Source organism: Anser brachyrhynchus, assembly GCF_964034855.1.
Source record: "Anser brachyrhynchus genome assembly, chromosome: 8".
NCBI classification, from domain to species: Eukaryota; Metazoa; Chordata; class Aves; order Anseriformes; family Anatidae; genus Anser; species Anser brachyrhynchus.
Genome location: NC_137702.1, coordinates 26,354,953 through 26,375,659, shown reverse-complemented (window position 1 = coordinate 26,375,659; position 20,707 = coordinate 26,354,953). Strand labels below are relative to the sequence as shown.

At 37.4% G+C, this 20,707-nt stretch overlaps 1 protein-coding gene across 12 annotated transcripts in view; it reads right to left on the bottom strand.

Annotated features, from left to right (window-relative positions):
• PTPRC (protein tyrosine phosphatase receptor type C) overlaps nucleotides 1-20,707 on the bottom strand; it is a 71,023-nt gene that overhangs the window by 17,081 nt on the left and 33,235 nt on the right. For 2 of the 12 annotated variants that reach the window (XM_080601746.1, XM_080601742.1), the window contains 12 exons: nucleotides 14,458-14,553; nucleotides 13,537-13,635; nucleotides 13,163-13,189; nucleotides 12,563-12,700; nucleotides 11,665-11,751; nucleotides 10,277-10,309; nucleotides 9,259-9,492; nucleotides 8,642-8,767; nucleotides 7,221-7,361; nucleotides 6,179-6,310; nucleotides 4,512-4,667; nucleotides 1,422-1,612 (listed from right to left, as the gene is read on the bottom strand). In XM_080601746.1, coding sequence (XP_080457872.1) covers nucleotides 1,422-1,612; nucleotides 4,512-4,667; nucleotides 6,179-6,310; nucleotides 7,221-7,361; nucleotides 8,642-8,767; nucleotides 9,259-9,492; nucleotides 10,277-10,309; nucleotides 11,665-11,751; nucleotides 12,563-12,700; nucleotides 13,163-13,189; nucleotides 13,537-13,635; nucleotides 14,458-14,553 — 1,460 coding nt within the window. The remainder of the gene's footprint in view (nucleotides 1-1,421; nucleotides 1,613-4,511; nucleotides 4,668-6,178; nucleotides 6,311-7,220; nucleotides 7,362-8,641; nucleotides 8,768-9,258; nucleotides 9,493-10,276; nucleotides 10,310-11,664; nucleotides 11,752-12,562; nucleotides 12,701-13,162; nucleotides 13,190-13,536; nucleotides 13,636-14,457; nucleotides 14,554-20,707) is intronic. The other 10 variants (XM_080601751.1, XM_080601750.1, XM_080601747.1 and 7 more) reach the window with 9 other exon arrangements.

The following is a 20,707-nucleotide window of genomic DNA, read 5'->3' as shown; positions in this document are numbered from 1 at the left end:
TCTGCAGCTGGGAAGAAAAACATTTTCTGAGCAGTGGGTAAGTGGCAGCACCCAGAGAAGTAGCAGGGGCAGCAGGGAAATCAAGCAAAAAGCTTCTCCAACTGCAAAAGCCAGAAACCCATCGCAGCAGAGTCAAAACCTCACTAAACCAAAGAGTGTTGTGGGTACCCTTCTGTTTATTCCCTGAACGATTCAGCATGTAGACAGAAGGAAATTGCGACATCTGCCAGCTTTCACAGGAGATCTGTTTTTCTTGCGCCTCTCCTAACTTGACCCAGAATCTTTTTATTACTATCTAAGGCCATAAGGCTTTCCCTGGTTTCTCCAGTAAGAATTCGGCAAAATATGTTCAAAGCACAAACCAGTGTTCTGAGACAACTGGAAGCCAACTTTTTGTCAGACAAGCTGCTCGCTGCAAGTTGTGGAGAAGGGCCTACAGGGGTGTGTGGTTTGTGCTACAGGGGACATAAGTATTTTTGCTCCTATTGGAGATCATCTTCGTTTGCCAAATACATAGCTTTCTGATCATAATCTGTAGGAGAAATATTGACAAAGGCTCAGAACCAAGTCTAGACTACAAAAGCTCTCTGACAGTGCGATCCTCAGGAAGACATGAAGGGGGGAAAAAAAGTTTTTAAAAAAGGAGAAGAATGAGTGAAACTGGTTCCTAAGAGTAATAAAACTCTGTCGTTCCTACTGGTTACTTTCTAACCTAATGTTTCCTGAGAGAAGCTGTCAGGACAAAAGGAAATATTACAATTGTCCACATTAAGAGATGGACACAAGGCCACTGGCTTCACAAACAAAAGCCAAAAGGATGAAATGCCTAAAAGATGACAACATAGCAGGAAGCCTCCAGGAAAGTGAAGCCTGTAAACAGGGAACTCAGAGGATGATATATTTTAGATGGATACATGGGCAGGTTTGTGAAAGGCTGATGTAAGAACACGTCACAAAAAGAATCCAAACCGCTTTATGATAACTAGTCCCTAAAGCATTAGGGACAGCTGAAGAACAGTGTACAATGAAAAATTTTGAACAATTAATTTCAGAGCAATTATCTCAAGACTTAAGTTCCATATTTATTCTCTTTGATAGAAATGACAACCAGATATTCATTAAATGTGTTTTAAACACTGTAATATCAGATACATTTAAGACACCCAAATTTCTCTCTGTCCCATGCTATTCAGCTTGTACTTTTCATGCTGGCAGAACTTATATGGAATAGCACATAAGGAATTGATTGATATGGCTAGAAACATATGCAGAGACATTTTATTTCATAAGTAACAGCTACTTCTTTACATCTCCGGCCTACAGATTCACCATATTTGCCTTTTTCTCAAAGATCAAGTATAATACACCTAAACAATGAAAATATAGGTTTTTTAGATGTTTAGCTTCATAAGCTTACTTACACTAAAGCTATAATTTGTCAAGTATGAGAGATCTCGTATCTGAAAAGCACATGTATTTTCAAGTCTTTGTCCAGCATTCCAGGATAATAGAAACCATGTTTCTTTCCCGTACACTTGTTGATTTTTGCAGGTAATGTTGACGACATTATCGCCTTCCAGATGTAGATGGACGTCAGTCACTGGATCTGGTACTATTTATAAAAGAAGTGTTACTCCTTCCATTCCCATAACTTGAAACCAAATATTTTAATAACCACATGTGTTCATGTCTATTTGTTATCTTCTTCCTTAAAAATTTCAGTCGCAATTTAACAAGATAAATAAAATCAATGCTGGGTTAATCAGAGCCTTATCCAAGCTGGAAAAGCTGTAAAGGGGAGATGAAACAGCTGGGAGGACCAGAACTCTACCAAAAGTCAAGCTGCCAGAGATAATAAGATAGTAGCTTCACCTCTTGCTACTGACATCACTTTCTCATTTCAGGAACATGAGACAACAAACAAAACATGAGAACAAACAAAATTTTCAGTGTAAGTCAGTGTCTAAGTTTCAAAGCTGCTGTAACTTGATTTTCCTATCAGAACTTACTGCTGTATTTTGCAAAAGTATTCTTTTGCTTCAAGTGTCACCTTGTCCTAAAACTGGCCTAAAAAACAACAGAAACTTTTTACTTTTTAATGATTATATATCTGTTAAGGCTAATTTGTTTCTTAGCTCTGATTTTGTATGTTGCAGCAAAAGGGTTTGAGAATGGGGACACGGGATCTTTCCTTGAAAGTTTTTTAACCCTTTCAGAAAGTCAGAAAGTAAATAACCTTCAGCATAATGTAGCTTCATTAGCCACATCTCAGTAGAAGGCCACCATAGAAATTTTCTTCAAAATTACTTCAACTTGCAAGGCACTATATTAAAAAAAAAAAAAAAAAAAGTGCAGTTGTTTTTTTCTTCATATGAAGAGTTAAGCTGTGTGTGGCTTTACGAGCAGATTTCATCTAGGAGCTAGCAGGACATATGACTTGGCTGGGCGGGTGGCAGTTGCTCATTTTTATGCACAGGGCAAGTCTGTGAGTTTCCTACTCAGCATGCTACTGAAAAAGCTGTGGCGAGGAGAAAGTGAGCATTTCTTGAGGGAATGTGTTTGTTGAGGACAGAAAAATATTTTACAAAATGTCATTTTTTCTAGTCCCAAGGAGTTGAGCTCTAATGATATATTCTCCTCTTCAAGAAATAAAACTCTTGCAGTATCAGATTGATCATGTTATCTGTTGCTGTATCACCTGGAGAATGTTTAATACCATTAATTCATGAAGGCAAACAAAGTCTTACTTCCTCAAAAAATATGAGAACTGTGTGTTTTTTTGGTTTGTTTTGATTTTCTAGACCCTTAAACTTGTGTCACAGAACATAACCTCCACCCGAGGTATTAAAATATGAGTATAGCCCCAGAAAGTGGGGTCTCCAAAATGCAAATATGCTCATACTAGATAATCATAAGAAAAAAAGAAAAAGAAAAAAAAAAAAGATCATCGCGCTGATATTAGGACTATTTAAAAATTAAGTACATTTTTCAGTTTTGGTTACAGTTAAGTCTCAGATCAAATATATTACATTATCAATCCATTCATTTACCAGTTGTTTATTTGTTTCCCTATGGGGCTTCAGGTGATAATTTTGATCTCTATATTGTTCCAAATAGAATCTAAAACTTGTTAGCCCATTGACCCAGAGTAATAGGGAAATTCCGCTGTTTTCACAGATAATATTTAAAACTGGATGCAAAAGCTCTGCATATTCCAAAGAGAGATAGGATTCAAAATTCGAAAGAATAGACTGCCAGAACTATTTCCCAAAGACCTATTGAAACAAATTTAATAACAATAGCAGACAGATTCAGCGTTCTTATATATCCAACTCTACATATTTTCCAGAAGTGCTAAAAGCAATGAAAGATTTTTATTTTTTCCTAATATTAGGAAAACAACAATAAGAAAACACAAAAACAAACAAAAAAAATACACACGCACACACATAAAAAGCCTACCATCACTAGCACAAAAATAACATTTTATTTTTCACTAAAAAGTATTTTTTGATTATTCAGTGCAATAAAGAAAATATCAATTTAGTATCCTAGCAGGTATAAACCATCATAGTTTCCCTGTAGCTGTACCTCTATTTTAGATGAGCCTACAGGTGGTGGAACTAGAGCTAAAAAAATGTACTGGAAGAAATTAGACAAACATGATGTGTTTTTTTTCTCAAAGAAGGAATGAGAACAGTAAGAGCCCCTACATCTGAAGATAAAAAGGAACAAACAAAAAAAACCACTAAAATAACTCCCCCCCCCCCCCCCCCCCCAAACTAACAAACTAATTAAACAGCAACAATAAATTAGAAAGTAGTAATGTCTGCATCAGAAAATCAGGAAATATCTTTAAAATCTGGGTTTTTTTTCAGCTCTTCTTGTAGTTATATTGATAGAATGTGTATATGTAACAAAGAATCATGGCCAAGGGGATAGGCTTCCCATGGAGGACAGACCTTTTTGACAGCACGATGCTAGGTATGCTCTTTGGCTATAACCTAATGAGGAGTCTTAGAATTTGACTGCTCATATGTACATCCAAACTAACAAACACAGTACAGACATTAGTATTGGTGTATCCTTGGCCATGCAGTTCTGCTTAGAGCAACCAGGCAGCTACAGAATAGAAGGTATGTTCTGCACTTCTTTGTAGCTTTCATTCCACAAAGATGTTTCTCTTTCTCTTTTTGCTTAATTTGAATGTTCTCTTTACATGAAGACATAAAGCTTTCTTAAGTCTTCTAAAGAATTCCAAATGAACGCAGAATTTTTTTGAAAAATTTAGTATAGATAAAAACAGTAAATGAATAAATTAAAAATAGATTAAAACTAAATGATTAGAAATGAAACATTAATGATACAAATGTTAGTAAAAAAAATCTAATGTTAATCAGTTTATTGAGTAGTAGTAATAACATATATAAAAATGTAAAGTGCAATAAGAAAGTACATATTTCCTGTGTTAGGGTCAACCTTGTCCATAACAGCTAGCAAACAAGACTTACCTCCTGGTTCTGTTGTAGAACTGGTTTCGGTGTATTTTCCCTCAATTTCCCTATTATTCCCAGGATTTCTGCTATGTATATATGCAGCTACAGACACATTAAATTTGGCATAAGGTTTTAATTTATCACAAGTAAACGCAGTTGTGTTATCTGTCCCTTAAAAAAAAAAAAAAAAAAAAAAAGAGATACAGATATGTATGTTAGGAGCACAGAAACTCTTTCACCTCGTCAGAGTTACCTAAAACCACTGTTGTATACTTCCATTTTAATTACTTTGTCCTAAGGAGGCTTGGTTGGTTTGTCTTGCTCATTAATGCTAATGGAAGGCTCAGGAAGAAGAATATATATATTCCTCAAATGAACAAGTAGGAAGTTGAGTTTGTTTGTTTGTTTTGTTTTGTTTTACATCCTCAGTATGTCATTAAAACAAGCATAATTAAAAACTAACATGAGGCACATAGACAAAGAGAGGCTGATACTTTCGGGTATCATGAAATTCTGTAAAAAAAAAAAAAGTGAAAACTCTGTAAAGCTTGGGAAGAGGTCACTAGATAAATGTCTGAAGTCACTCTGCATACTGGACAAGCTTGTTCTGGTAATGATGCAGGAGATGCCATCTGCTTTCATTGGTGGCAAGCAGGACAGAAAGGTATTGCCCAAGGAGCAACATGAGCAAAGCTACTACCAACACTGCAACTGGGGCTTTGGTGGCCTAGGGAACTGAGGAGCAATGGCTTTTTGATGTTTCCATGAAGCACAGCTGCTTCAGATGAGACCTCCTCACAGCCAAGCATACTACCTAGGTCTCCTACATTGGCCAAGCCAGACCAACCACAGAAGCAGCACATATGAAAGGAGAGACTGCTTAGTAGAAGACAAGTACCTGGCTTTACCTCTGTAAGCATGAATATGCCACCCTCTGTACTTAGGATCCCCTGACTTTTACATACATTAATGTTACACAGAAGGCAGCTCCCTTTCTGCTCTTCCTGCCATTTCAGTAAGTGTACACAGATCCATAATAGTCCTTCTTAGAAATTCAATTCCTGTTGTCATTCTTGGAGGAATAAATAGGTTCAGTGTTGCGTTACTAGAACCCACCAAGCTTACTATGTTAAGCTGAAACAGGGAAGAAAAATCCTAAGGGAAGATAACTAAAAGAAGTTGTTGTATTAATTGTCCTTAAAATTTCTAAAGAGAAAACAACAAAAAAAAAAAAAGTTTTCACCTAGAAAAATTCTTCCACTTCCCCACAAACTTCTGATTTGTGAAAAATTAAAACTGTTCGATGAGAATATATCTTCTCTGAGAATAAATTGTCAAGCTATAGGTGCATTTTCTGAGGTAGACAACACCTTTCTAAAAACTGAAAAACTGATCAGGCAACTGACGATCTTGTCACATTTTAATACAAGATACTTGAGAAATGAAGGATGACAGCGATGCCCTGAAATGATAAACTGAATAACCACATCATTGAATTGGAGCAACCTCAAAGTAAAGAAACTTTTAAAAAAGGTTTGTAGAACAACAACAATAATAATTTAGTGTTTTTACTGGACATTTTTAAGAAATTCCAAAATGTTTGGACACTGCATCACGCTTGGTGCCCAGTAAATATTAAAACATGTGAGGAATTATTCTGTACCAAGAGAGGATACACTTACTGTTAACAGTGCCATTGCAGTTTACCCTATAGCCACGTATAAGATTCACTGAAGTGTTGCTGGGTGGTCTCCATTTAACTGTTACATTTTCGACAGAAATTTCTACTGTAAGATTTTCTGGTGCTCCTGGAGCTGTTTTTTTTTGTTGTTGTTTTGTTTTGTTTTTAAAAAAAAAAGGGATGGGAGGGAAAAGTTAGAATTAAAATGCAAAATATTCCTTTTTATATCTACTTTATTTAAACTCAGTTTCATTGGATATTAAAGCAAGATAGCAATAACGTAAGATTTTGCATAGTCTATTTCATTTAAAGAAATTATACACAATTATAGAGTACATCTAACAGCATCAAATTAGATTAATTTCATAAATTTAATCGATTCAGGATATAGGTGAATACAGCAACATCACATCTTACTAAAATTCTTCAACATTTCCAATTATTATACATTGTTTTGATTTCCTTATAATTTTAACCAACTTTAAATTTCTATCCTGAAATTTTCTTTGCAGGTTACTTGATTTAAGGTGATTTTCTGTTTAATTTATAAAATAATGCTAAGCCATTTCCAAGGACAATGCTGTATAATATTTTATCATTTTATCTGGACGCATTCTTTGCAATTATTCTATCATCTTTCTTCACAAGCAAGAATTTGATACTTCTTTTTCTCTAGGGCTGCAGGTTTTTTTTGTTTTTTTTTTTTTTTCTTTTAGTCTTCATCTTCATTGAAACTTGCTTACATTTTGCCACTTTCTCATCCTTAAAAATAAAAAGTCACAGTCTCTTAGGGAAGGAGAGGAAGGCTTGAGACTGCAGGTCTGAGTCTGGGGTTGGAGGGAGAAAGGACAACTGTGATTGTGGTCAAAGAACTACCACAAGGACAGGAGATGGGGTGATAAGAGCTGGAGGAGAACCTGAGACTGGCTGAGCATACTGCTCAAAATTTATCTTCATCCTCCAGGAAGCACAGACAGTCGGATTTGTAATGGGTGTTTCTAGAAATTTGTGGAATGCAAAGCAAAATTAAGCATTATACTTGCCATCATATTCCGTTCCTATAGTGAAGGATTTGTTGACAAACACTGTTTCAAAATAGTGTACTATAAGATTGCAATTGTAAGTAGAGTTGGGTAATAACTTGTTAATTAGTATGCAAGATCCATTAAATTTCATATCATTTCCTGGAACAATAGACACAAATATATTATCAATATTTTTCACAACTCTAAAATTATACATCTAAAAGTATATCAAATCATATCTAAAAATATATTATACCATCTTAACTGGGATTTGCTCTACTATATTTATTCAACATCATTTTTAGTACACTACCAGAATATCCCAAACAGAAAAGTGTATGACCTAGTGAACCCAAGTGACTGAGATCTAGGTTCTTTTATATCAATTCAATTTGCATAGATCTTTACTTTCCATCACTAACACTCCTATTTTTATATCCCTTTTATATTGTGGACCCCAAAGCTGCACACAGGACTCAAGGTGAGGCCACACCAATGCTAGGCAGAGTGGAACAATCACTTCTTTCTAGCGATTAGCTGTATTTTGCTTAACACACCCCACAATACGGTTGGCCCTTTTGGTGACCAGGTCACATTGCTGACTTGTATTGAGCTTACCATCAAGCAAAACCCCAGATCCCTCTCTGGAGGGTTGCACTGCAGCAACTTGTCCCCCAGACTATACATACATCTCGGATTACACCACCCCAGGTGCAGAATCCATCATTTGCTCTTATTAAGTTTCATACAGTTGGTGATTGTCCAGTGCTCTAATCTATCATGATCTCTCTGCAGGACCTCTCTACCATCAAGGCAACTGACAGCTCCTCCAGTTTAGTAACATCTGCAAACTTACTTAGTGTGCACTCAACTCCTGTGTCCAGGTCATTGATAAAAACATTGAAGAGAACATTCATCGGGCATTTTTCTAGGACGTAAGGATATGGAGCATGCATATCTTCTTTACCACACTATTTGCCTTTAAGCCAATGTTTTCTCAGTCTCCAAGGCTGGCAAGCTCCAAGAGCAGAGTGCCAGAGTGCCTGTACTCTGCTATCCAGGAGCCTGCAAAGCCAGCTGCCCACTTAGTCTGCAAGGGAGCAGCTCACAGGAAACCCTCAGATTTCCAAGCTCTCAGCTCCCCTTCAGGCCTTCAAGCAGGAGCTCAATATCTCCAAAAGTCTGCAATTTGTGAAGCTGGTAAACTCAGGGAATGAGCTCTCTGGGCTTGAACTCTACGCCAGATCTTCTGCGGTGTGTGTAATGGTAGTCCCTAACCTGACCACCCCAGAAATTCTGAACATCTCCTCCCTCACACTGGCATGATTAATTTAAATCTCCCAGTCTCATCCAAAGACAACATATATATTAATATTAATGTATTTATTATTACATTAATAAATAAATTAGCATTTAAAATTATGTTAGAAGTGTCTTACCTTCACAGCTAACAGTCGCATTCTCACAGGCACGTGCACAATCTGTACCTGAGGTATTGTCTTTGAAACATAACTCTGCATACGTGCTTTCAACAATCTTCTCTTCTAAAGAACACTTGCTTTTATCTAGAATGGATTAATATTAAATATCAATGTGACATTAGCTATACTGATTCTTTAAATATCAATTTGTTCTTTTATATTTGTTAATTTGTTCTGCAGTATTAAGATATGATTGGCACAGAATGATATGCAAAGAATTAAACAAGAAGCTGAAATTTAAAAAGTATTCATGAGACAAAAACAATGCATTCAAATCATAAGTGAAAATTTTAATTCAACAAAAGCAGTAACTTTGGTGAACACAACATCCAACATAAATAGTAGCTTTCAAGTGCTGGCTATCCTTGTTATTGCTAGCCATGCTGCATAAGGCCAATGCAGATGAAGTTGACTTTTCCTTTACAATGAGGAAATTACATATCTTACACGAAAACCTGCCTTAATCTCTGTAAAGACAAGAATAGATTATGAAATCCACAAAAGCTGTATCACTGCATGTTAAAAAAAAAAAAAAAAAAAAGAATTTAAAATTAGTAAAACTCTTCTATACCTACCAGGTAGAATAGGCATAGGAATAGTTTTTTCACTGCAGTTTTTAAATCTTGATATAAGTTGATACTTATGGCATCTGTCTAGTTCTGATGTGTACGTGCTGGCATTCACTGGTATCTCTTGTGTATCATCGAACAATATAACATATTTTCTGTTCTCCTTGGGATTTCTCAGCGTAACTTTAACCTTGTTAGTCTCATTTGGTATATTTCCTATATCGTAGGAAACATCATCATCTAAAGAAGAAGGATAAAGAAACAAATAATAATTTTATGTCAATTTTTAAGAACTCTTCTGTGTTTTATGGTATCCTCAGCACAATATGTGTTTTAAGAATCAGTAAACAGAGCAAAATTGCTTGCTTTATTTTTATTTTACTTTTACCTTAAAAATACTTCTGTTAAAACAGAAAATTTCCTTAGGAAAATATTCTTTTAAATCATTCTCTAGTAAGGAAAACCAAATAATTAAAAAGGTTAACATTCTAGAACTATGTGGGTTTTTTTTTAATTTAAAATGTCAATTCAAAGTGAAATATTTTATTTTGAAACATTAAATCCTTTGTTTCTCCAGAAATTTTATATTTTCTCATTTAAAATATTTCATGACCATGAAACAATAAAAGCCACTTCTGAAAACTGGAGAGGGGACAGCTCTCCGATTTTGAAGAGAGAGAAACCAATATCCAAGCTTTGGATTTACTATAGTTATGAACTGCACTTTGCAGCATGTGATTATCAGCATTATGGGGAAAAATTAGAGAGGGCCTAGTTGAATGAAAGCAGATCTCTTCTGCAGCCCTTACATCAATAGCGTAGTTCAAAGGCAATTCAACAGAACTCTAAATGAAGATGAGAAGACCAGAACTGTTAATAACTTTAATGCAAATCTTACAGAAGCATGAGACAGTTTATAAAGTAAATTGAAATGGTAACTCATTTGTTTTGGTGATCAGTTTTCCCTGAGTTTAGTATTTGTTCAAATATCAGGGCTGAGATAAATAAGGGGTTCGGTTCTTACCACTACATTCTTCAGTTGTCACTGAGGGACTTACTATAAGAAAAGAAAACAAAATGAAGGTGTACTTCAGCAAGTATGATTTTCACAGAGCATTAGAGGAAGACAACTGGTACTGTCTAAACTGGTACTCTTCATTCAACACATTACAAGTAATTATATTCAGCACCCTATTCATATTTGAAAAAGGGAGAATATCAGCAACATACATACCAACTTTTCTACAAGCTATTTTAATCATGTGCATTTCGTCATTCTCCAATGATACCAAAGTATTTTTTCATAACATTTCAACATAAAAAATTACACAAGAATATTCCAAAATCACATGTTCTCACAGATAAGCTACAGCAGTTTACTGGGATACGAATGCTATGGAATGCCTAAGCGAACAGTTTCCAATGTCACTAAAGAAATAAAATTTATCTACTTTATGCATAGTTACTCTTGTATCTGGAAACAGACTAATTCAAGAGTACAGATCGTTTTACAGCTATTGTTAGACTGGAATATCCAGAAGAAATTAAGAGCTGGTATTTAGAAAATCTGTACAGAAGCTTGCGCAAAGAACTTCAACCTGCAACCAATTATTTAAAATATACTAAGGTATGAGTACTATCAAAAGAGACATATCTAATTTTCTTCACAGAAGAAATGCCTTGGATTTGTCTCCTCCCTCTGGCCTAGGAACCAGATGGCTGAGCATTGCCCCTAATGAGAGGGTAAGCTAAGAGGGGCTATGGAGAGTTGCCAAGATGGCTCAGGGCAGGAGACCCACAGGTAGAAGCTAAGCTCAGTCTGTGAAAGAAGACAGCTAATGGCAGCCTACAGCTACTTGAAGAGCAGTTATGAAGATAATAAGAGTCAAACACCTGGATCTACTTTACTCAAACACACACACACTTCAATGACCTGAATAATTCCTTACAGCACAATTGCAACAACGATATGTGTAAATGCTTCATATATTAGGTCCCAAGAAAATATTAATGCTGAGTGAAACAACAGGGAAGCCATTGGAAAACAGAAGTGCACAGGTCGCTGGATGTAATCTCATGTTTTTGCTGCTTGAGCAAACTTCTATGAGTATCGAGGGGAGTAATATTGACCGAGTAACTGGACAGATTTACTTTCCTACTATTCCACTCCATGGAAATAGTTTATATTTTTCATTTCCTTGACAAGCAGTAAATTTGGTGTCTCTAATCCTACTCTTAAATTATTAATAATATTCCTTAAAAAAACACCTTAAGTTTAATGCAGTTGTATGCCTACTTGCATACCTAATTTGTATGACTTAAAAAATACATATCAAGATTATTTCCCCCATTCTAACACATTTTCTGTGGTTGCAGTATCATAATTGTGACAACTGTGTGCAAGTTTGTCACCTATTGTGTGACTGGGGATGATCCCAGTGCTTGCTGGCATGCTGGCTGGTGAGGTGGTGCTGTGCAAGGATATTGGTTTGTTATCATCTGTAAGGAAATAAACAATACATCAACATTAAAAAAGTAAAATTCACTATTTCATATGGCTACATCATCAGTAATGTCTTACACTACACTCCCTCCATCCCCTTTTTTTCCTTCCAGAGTTTTTGTAAGTTAGAGAAGAGTGCTGAAAAAAAAGATCATGTTCATATATCCAGAAAATGAGAAAATACTTTATATAAAGAGACAGCAAACTTTTAGGAATATACCATTTACTAATGATCTTTGAAATGTACAGGGACATTTTTTTTTTCTTTTTCTTTTTTTTTTTTTTAGGCATAATCTGCGTTGGAGTCAACAGCATAGAATAGAGTAGAATAAGAATTACCTTAGTAATTGTGAACTAGGAACAAAAACATTCTGCTATGTTCTGACAGTACAGTACAATTATGAACAGTGCCTGGTTTTTTTCAGAAACAAGCAATCCAGTAATGCTTATTTGCCAGATAAGATACGTTGCTCATTATATCACTTACTATATCTTATTATTTATCTCCCTGCTTATAAGCCTCAGGCAGGTTTCTCTATTCTCTTAGGTCCGTTCCCATTCTTGCTTTGGCAAACAACCTCGTTGACACTAGTAGGAGTTTTGATACTAATGAGGTAACTACAAGACTTGGCCATCAGATACCAGATCCTGAAAATAATTAATTTGGCTCTGGCCAAATGCTGAATCGCAGGTACCTATTCCATTTGATGAACCACAAACTGGAAAATGCTACCCTGAGGCTAAATTACTCAGTTTTCCCCTACAGCTCAGAGGGCAGTGTGTGGCACCTAAAAGAAGTCGGCAAACCTGATGAAGCATGACTGAAGTCAGTGGGAGTGCGTGTGGTGAGGGCGGCAGGGCTGCTGCGTGGTGAGTTGCTGGGTGCCGTGGCTGGGTCGGAGCCTGTGTGCATGGAGAGGTGTGTGCTGTCTGAGGGGAAGCCACCTGTGGCAAGAGGTACAGCGGTTTCATTAGTGTTTTGGAGGTCGCCCACTCACAGAAAGAAGCAAAACTGCAAACAGCACAGGATGGCCCCACTGGGAGCTCTCTTGCACTGAGGCACTGTGAGTTTTGAGCAATCAAAGGTACGCTGAATGCACAAGGGTCGTGGTGTAAGGGAGAACAACAGGTGGCAACCGAACATCCAGTAAGTATAACCCGTTACGGCACGGACTGCACATCTTCCATAATAAATGCTAGGTTTTAAATTACACTCAAGTACATGACTCAGAACCAAACTGGTTTGATATTCTTCCCTCTTAAAACAGAGTATTTCATTTCACTGGGCTGAATGAAAAAGCATTATATGTATTGCACACATTACACAAGACAACTATACACAGGAAAGAAGAAACAACCAGAAAAAAGTGTCTGTGAATTTCTTAATGTAAATTAAAAGTTTCTTACCAGTTGTTGTTGCCATTTCCTGAACTCCTGGAAAAGACAAAGAGAAAATGTGTAAATTACATTTTCAAGGAATCACACACAACCATATCAGATTTTTTTTTAAAAAGAAACATTCTTTCCTCCTATCAGCTGAGATTTCCCCGGGGAATTACTTATTTTAAAGTAATATTTAAAGATAAGTAGCAACTACTAGACCCCCAAAACATCAAGTATATATGTAGGCTGTTATTTTCCATATTAGAAGTCCCATTTCCTTGAGCAGGGAGTCTGCTGTGCATCCTGAAGGATGGACATAGTTTCAGGACGGCTGCAGCAGATGCTGGTTCAGCTGAAACAGAAGAGCAGCAGTGCCACGGTCCTGACTTCACGGTTACCTTCAGAGGTGCTTGGAGGTGAGAGTGACGTGGAGCGTGCAGGTGGAGGAGACGTAAGGGAGGGGGGAGAGCTGGCAGGTGCCAGATTTTCATCTCCTGCTAAACAGTGAGGAAAAAATATCATTGGGTGAGCAATGTGTGAACACGAGAAGCTCATTGCAAGCAGAAAGACTACCAGTTGTCTTCTGAATCAAATGCCTCCCTCTAGCACTGGCAAGAACAAGTTTGCATTGCTCTCCAGTTCCTGCACAGACCGTGTAACACACCTGCTTGGATTTATCCCAAGAGCATGGCTTACAATCAGATCTGCAAAACCATGAAGTACCAAATTCCTATCAATTTCTCTGGGATGCCTTTGTGGCAATGAGATTTGACACTCCTTTAGCAAGGTAGGGGGATGTACTGACTTCAGGTGTTTGAAAACACCAGCTAAAGGGGGTGAGTTAACACGCAACTTGCAGAAAGTACAACCTGATTGGGGCTGTTTTGTTTCATGCTATTGATCTGGGAAGGACCTTCTTTCCAGAGATCCTCAGATACCGCTGTGGCACCTGAGGTAACTGCAGGTAAGTACCACTGTGAGAGCTCAGTGTGAAATTCTCAGCTGGGAGCTCAAGGGCAAGGGGTGTCCATAAGGAAAACATGAACCCATAACAACAGCATGTTGTAGCTGGAATTGTAATTTCTTTCTTTAAAACGCATGCTTCAAATTTCCACCTTTTATTTAAATAAATAAATAAATAAATAAAACTACATATGTCTTCATCATATTAACAAATTTTGCTGCAGTATAATTGGCCTCACACAACCTAAATCACCAGATTGCTTTAACAGTGATGGAGTTAATATTTGATAGAAATAGATGTCACTTCAGCTGAAACAGAAGAGTAGCAGTGCCGTGGTCCCAGTTTTCAGTATTACCTTTAGTGGTGCTTGGAGGTGAGAGTGACGTGGAACGTGCAGGTGGAGGAGATGTAAGGGAGGGGGGAGAGCTGGAAGATGTCCCATTTTCATTTCCTGCAGTTTAGTGAGGAAAAAATACCACTGAGTGAGCAATGCATGAAGGTGAGAAGCCCATCTACATCAGAAAAAGGGTAGTAGTTTGTATGACTTCCTCTAAACCATGCTTCTTAGGACAGGTGAGGCTGGAGGGTACTTAAATGGCACTTTCATACTTATCGATGCATTTTGCAATAGCAAAACTAAAACCCTCAAAATCTTTCTCTTCATCACACAGCAGCGTGTACAAGTAACATCAACAAATAGAGCATGATTTTGATGAATGAAGAATGACTTTATTAGCAAGAAGAGACACCAACACTAATTCTCTTCTCAAGAAAAATCTTACCTGTCTGTAATCCTCACTATACAAAAGCCAGTAATCCAAGGCTCGGTATTCCTAAAAGACCTTTACTTTACCTAATATTCTTCTCTAAATCCCAGCACGCTTCCTGGACCATCCTGCTGATAGTAAGAATCCCTCTAGAGAACTCTGTCTCCAGGTTAACCACTCATAAACTACTGCCTGATTTCAGCTGGGAGTTGCGCCCTTTTCACAGCTATAAAAATAAGCCTCACTTTTACACTCGGTTTTGAAATCCTGACCCAAAACATTCTTAATTTGAGTAATGTGAAATTTCTCTCAGGATAAAGGGAGACAAAAATAAATGGCAATTGTCTGGAACCAGGAGAATAAGGACAACTCGTAAGAGTGTCCACCATCAAAACAGAAGTTTGTTCTCATCACTGTATCTTTTACTCATTTAGAGGATTAGAATCTTCCACTTTGAAATACGAATTTTGAAAGCCATGCTGCTTCCTGAAGACATCTTTCTCTAACACTATTGCCAGGCTTTCAAAAGGAGAAAAATTCCACTTGTTCACATACTGTAATTGTCCACAAACTTTCATTCACTCATGTCTCTTCCTTTCTTGCCCTTTTTCTACTAGTTCTCCTCCCCTATTTTCCTGTTACAAATAAGAAACAAAAGTACAGATGATCTTCGTATATCACTTCAGTGTCTGAAATCTCAGGTAAGGACTGGAAATTTGTTAACAGGAGTTGTATAATCTAACTATACGCATTAAGCTGCCAAAGAACCACGTAAAGCTAACATGTGTAATCATATTTGCCATAATCAATTCAATCTCAAAGTATCTTCTTATATTTTTAAAATTCGGTGTTTGAAAGCTGGCAGTTGGTCACTTTCAGTTTCATAATATGATTTTTCTTTCTTCAACCTGCTTACCAGCTGAAAAATCAGTAATTCCCTCTCCTTCCCAGATCTTACTTCAGCACATAAATGATACCTCAAGCCCAAAATTAGCTTTCTGTAAGCATCTAGTTTAAATACAGTGTGATGTTTATTGCTTGCTCATGGTGACAGATACCACATGCCACGTATGATCACAAAACTGTTGAGGTTGGAAGGGACCAGAAGAGATCGTCTGATCCAATCCTCATGCTCACACCTGGGTCAGCTCTTAAAACAGTTCGGAAAATAACCATCCTAGATCACCCTTACCTTTTTTTCCTCTAAATAACCGACATTTTAACAGAACTTCATGGCAGTTTTGTGCCATTCTAAGCAGTTTATAATTATCCTGTTCTTCTGTGATTCAATGATATTATATAATTTTCATAGCAATGAAATAGGATGCAGTTAATAAGAATTCAGTAGGTGGCACCAGAACACTAAAAAAAAAACCCTCTCAAACAGCAAAGGTATTGCAGAAACAGCAAGACACATTTCCCCATATAATCTTATACAGGGATATTTGATAAAACAAAGGGGAAAAAAAATAAAAGAAGGATCCCAACACACCGGACTGTATTTCTCCAGTATTAATAGACACGTTGCTAAAATGAATTTAGTTTTCCCAAAATGTCCCACAGCTATCAAATATGTCAGATCTAACCTCTGGGTAACAAAGTTAACTGCGAAGTCATGGCTGTCTGCTCATGCTTAAATTCTAAAACACATACCTGGAAACTTAAAGGTTCAAATCTGAGAATATCTTTAATAAGGATGTTCAGCCCCCAGAAAACATTATGTGCAGTATAAAAGCCTGATGATTACCAACTAAGCAAGTTGGCCTATTTCCTTGCATCTTAAACTGCACCCAGCCATAAGCCATTTTAAGATAATATACATAGGATAGTCTCAGACATTCCAAGTGCAAGAATTGAAGTACGTAAAAAGTTGCTAATACAGAAGGTGTATGCAAGCTTCCCTTCACCTTCTCTTGATTTCGCCACTGGCTGGTTCCTACTGACTTACCCAAAAGCCAAGACCTACCAGTAGTGTTGGAGCAGTTCTGGCCTCGGTCGAGTGCCCTGCAAAAAGATACCACCGGCACATACAACCAGCAAATAGACAGCTTGGCTAAATGCTTTTCTTCTCTCTAATGTCTCTCTGTTGGTTGGCAGACAAAGTGCAACTGCTGCTTAAAAGAAAGGTTTGAGATGAGATGACAGGTTCTCAAAGGAATACTCCTAACTTGGATGAGCTAACCATCCTTTCTCCTGAAAGCTTGAAGGCATGCAGACCCTGAGATTGAAATATGGGACTATTATATTTTGAAGAAGCCCTTCAATGTTCAACAAGAAGAGTAGATGGAAGAACTATGAAAGCAATCAGACCGAAAATAATAATAAAAAAAAAAAAGAAAAAGAAAAAGCCAAACATCTTAATCTCCAAGCAAAACAAGCTGTAAGGCACATTTGGAGGTCCAGGAGCAGCTATATCACTGACACAGTCATGACTCTGCACCTGCTGCAGTGAACCATGGTTGCACCCTTATAAGAAGTTAATGTTTGCTGCTGTTCTCTAAGGAAAGAGAATAAAGTGAAAACACTTTCCATTTGGAAGGACCAAGCAACCCAAGAGCAGACAATTCAGGCCTAGGATATGTTAAAAGATACTGTGTTTCAAGTAAGTCCAGGGTATGATCTTCTGAAGCAGAAGGAAGCACCAGCACATACTTCCTGTGCTTGTGTGTTATTCAAGGAAACTCCAACTGACAAGATAGTGAAACTGGAGAATCTGCATTAAAAGCCTAAAAACATTAACATGTTTTTATAGGCAAAAATGTCTTAACTGATGACAGGGAACATGCCTTTTAACTACATTCTGCTTCTTACATTGCACAGTGGGTAAAATGGACCCAGTTTTCTATTTCCTGCTGGTCTAGGCAGGGGACTGAGCTTGCAGGCAGGTATTTCAGGCAGCTTCTCCTCCGTGCACACAAGTGCTGCAGTACTGCATCCCATACTGCACACAACACAGAAGAATGAGGAGAAAGATGGTCCCTTTCTGCTAATAGCATATTTAGCGTTTTACCTAGCATGGTACCATACCTATTGGCTCTTCACAACCAGCTGCACTCTGCGTGACTTTGCTAGACCAAGGGAGGGGCAGAGGAAGTCATTCTTCCTCTCAGCCTCATGTCTGCAGACTATTGCCTGCCAGGTTTCTCTCCCAGGAAAAGCGCTTTGTGATTCTGCAGAGCTGCTGCCCTTTTCCCAGGACCTCCTCACCCTCTGGCATATTGGACAGACCCCAGCATCCCCCACCAAGCAGGACTTCACACTAAGCAGCCTGTGTAGGTCCAGAATTGGTCTACCCTCCTTTTACAGCTGAACAGTACTGCTCTGCCTCAGCAGGGTCAGGGCTCTTCACATCTGCGCTGAAAGCAACAGGATGTGGTCTCCTTGTTCAGATGGAGTAAAGCTCTTTGAGGGGGTCTTCTAGCAAACAGCACAGACATTAGTCAGCTCCACTGCAAGCCAATGCTAAATTGAAAAAAAAAAAAAAAAAAAAAAACAAAACAGTTCCTGGTGGGAGGTAAAGCGTGAGTAAGGCAACTACACAAAATGCTTCCAACCTCCATTCTTTATTTTTAAACTTCAAGTGGGATATAATTCACACCTATTTTAAGGCTCCTTTCTGCTGCCAGAACCAGCTAAAAGGACCTTAAAGTAAACGAGCATCAGGGCTAGAGATGTTACTGCTACTTTTTGCAGCAAACACAAAATGAAGGGATCCTTTGCTACTTTATAAATAAATCTGGGCAAACCTATGAATAGGCTTGAAAACACTTCAATGTCTGAGTAACTCTATACCACAGAAGACCCCTCAGATTTTATAAGGATCACGTGTGCTGAAGTGCTTTCATAAACACAGAGTACAGAACTAAACTTTAGTCTTTATCATTATCTTTGTGTTTGGGGAAGAAAAAAGTGTTTCTGTTTTCTGGACAAACTGCTGCTTTTTGAAAATTGATTAAAAGAAAGCCACGTGAGGTTCACACACAAAAAATATGTGAAATTTTGCATGTCCTGAGTTAAAAATAAATAAATACTCATTTAGGATTAACATGTAGAAACTTTTCAGTTTCTAGCTGGGACATTTCAGATGGTCCTAAAAAAAAGTGCCTAGTACTTTTTCATTGCAGATTTATCAACGAAAGCACTTCAAAATAATCTATAATCCTAACTGATGAAAAACTCAATAGCTGTACAGCAGTCATAGGAATGATATGAATTTACAGCAGCTGAGGATTAAAACTAAGCAAATATTATAAATTATATTCCCACGGGACATATTCGCAACATTTATTTTCACCAGAAATTTGGGATAACTAGAAATTTGGGATAACTAGTATGAGGGCAGGAGATGGAATTAAGAAAAATTTATAGCTGGCAGATACAAGAATTCAATACTGTGTTCCGCAATGTTGCAGACTTAGGAAAGAGGGGTAAGGACAAACATCAAAGTTTGTCAACTCTGCTGTTATACAGAGCCTGTCTTAAGGAAACAATAAGAAGAAAAGCATACGAATGCTGAAATATTTTCTCAGCTAACCTGAAATTAAATTTCAAAAATAATTTCAAAACCAGAGTTTTCTGATTCCACTTACACAATGTAAGAGTTTAATTTTCCTAGAGAAAAATAAAAATGCAGAGAAAAACAGAAATTTCCCTCAAGGAATATTACATTTATGGAAGCAACATTTGTTACGAATGATATCTGAAATTTCACAAAACCATAAACCTAGAGTAGAACATGAACCAAAGGCACCAATTCCAATTCATTTTGCCAAGTACACACTTCTTGCAAACTTAAAATAAAAATTTAGAAATATCAAGAATTTATCAAGCAGAAGAAAGGCATTTCTATCAATTGCACTGTATTTTAAATGACATCCTCAGTCTTCATAGGAATACTTTAACTACAGTAACCCACTTGTTCGACTACAGCTAACAACGCCTTTGCTGCTCTGTGGTTTCTCTCATGCTGTTTACTTCTGTTTTTCTTCTACAGAACCCTACTCAAAAGGAAGAGGGTGCAGCATACTGTGGTTTAGAGCTTAAGCACTTCCAAATGGTGAAACTGTGTTACCATAGCACCCACATGCTCAAGCAATCAGACCTATCTCAGTGCTAAACCACAACTTCTCTAGTGCAGTCATGAAATTTCCCTATTAAACTCCTTTTCACCAAATTTGCATTTATAATTATTTTTAGTTGTACAAATTCATTAATATGATACAGTCAAGGCTGCTTTGCAGGGAGAATGTGAAATGATGTGAATTGTCTGTAAGAGGGGAGAATATCAAATCCTGATGTAACAGTTAATTCAGCTGTGAAACGTTGGCTACCATCCACAGTCATTAAGAAACACCTATACATGAGGAATGTAAGATTGGCTGTCATACTTGCTTGGTAATTTTGTGATACGTGCAAAAGAAAAAATGTGCTAATGTTGCTTTGCCTTTTGTATATTTTCAGTGTTTGTGCATGTACAGAGCCAAGAGCCAGAGTACATGTGCTAAACTTACCGTATATCAAGCAGCAGTACCTAACCTCAGGTATGACTCTTCTAGCTCCAAATCTACCATGAGCAGAAAGAAACACTTGATCCAAACTGTCAGCTTAATGATACAGACAGGCTGGTTCTGGAATTGCTGAGTGCATACTGTTTATGGCAAACAGAAGAAAGGAAGGACATGCAACAATTACACTCTCTTCTCAATTTCTGTGCCCATGTTTTTGCAATTGCCTCCTCTACTAGTTCTATGTATTCAGCATAGTTGAAGGCAGATCAGTTCCCAAGATTTTTGACCACAAAAAGAAGCTGCAACTGAGAACTGGCTGACTACTGGCGAG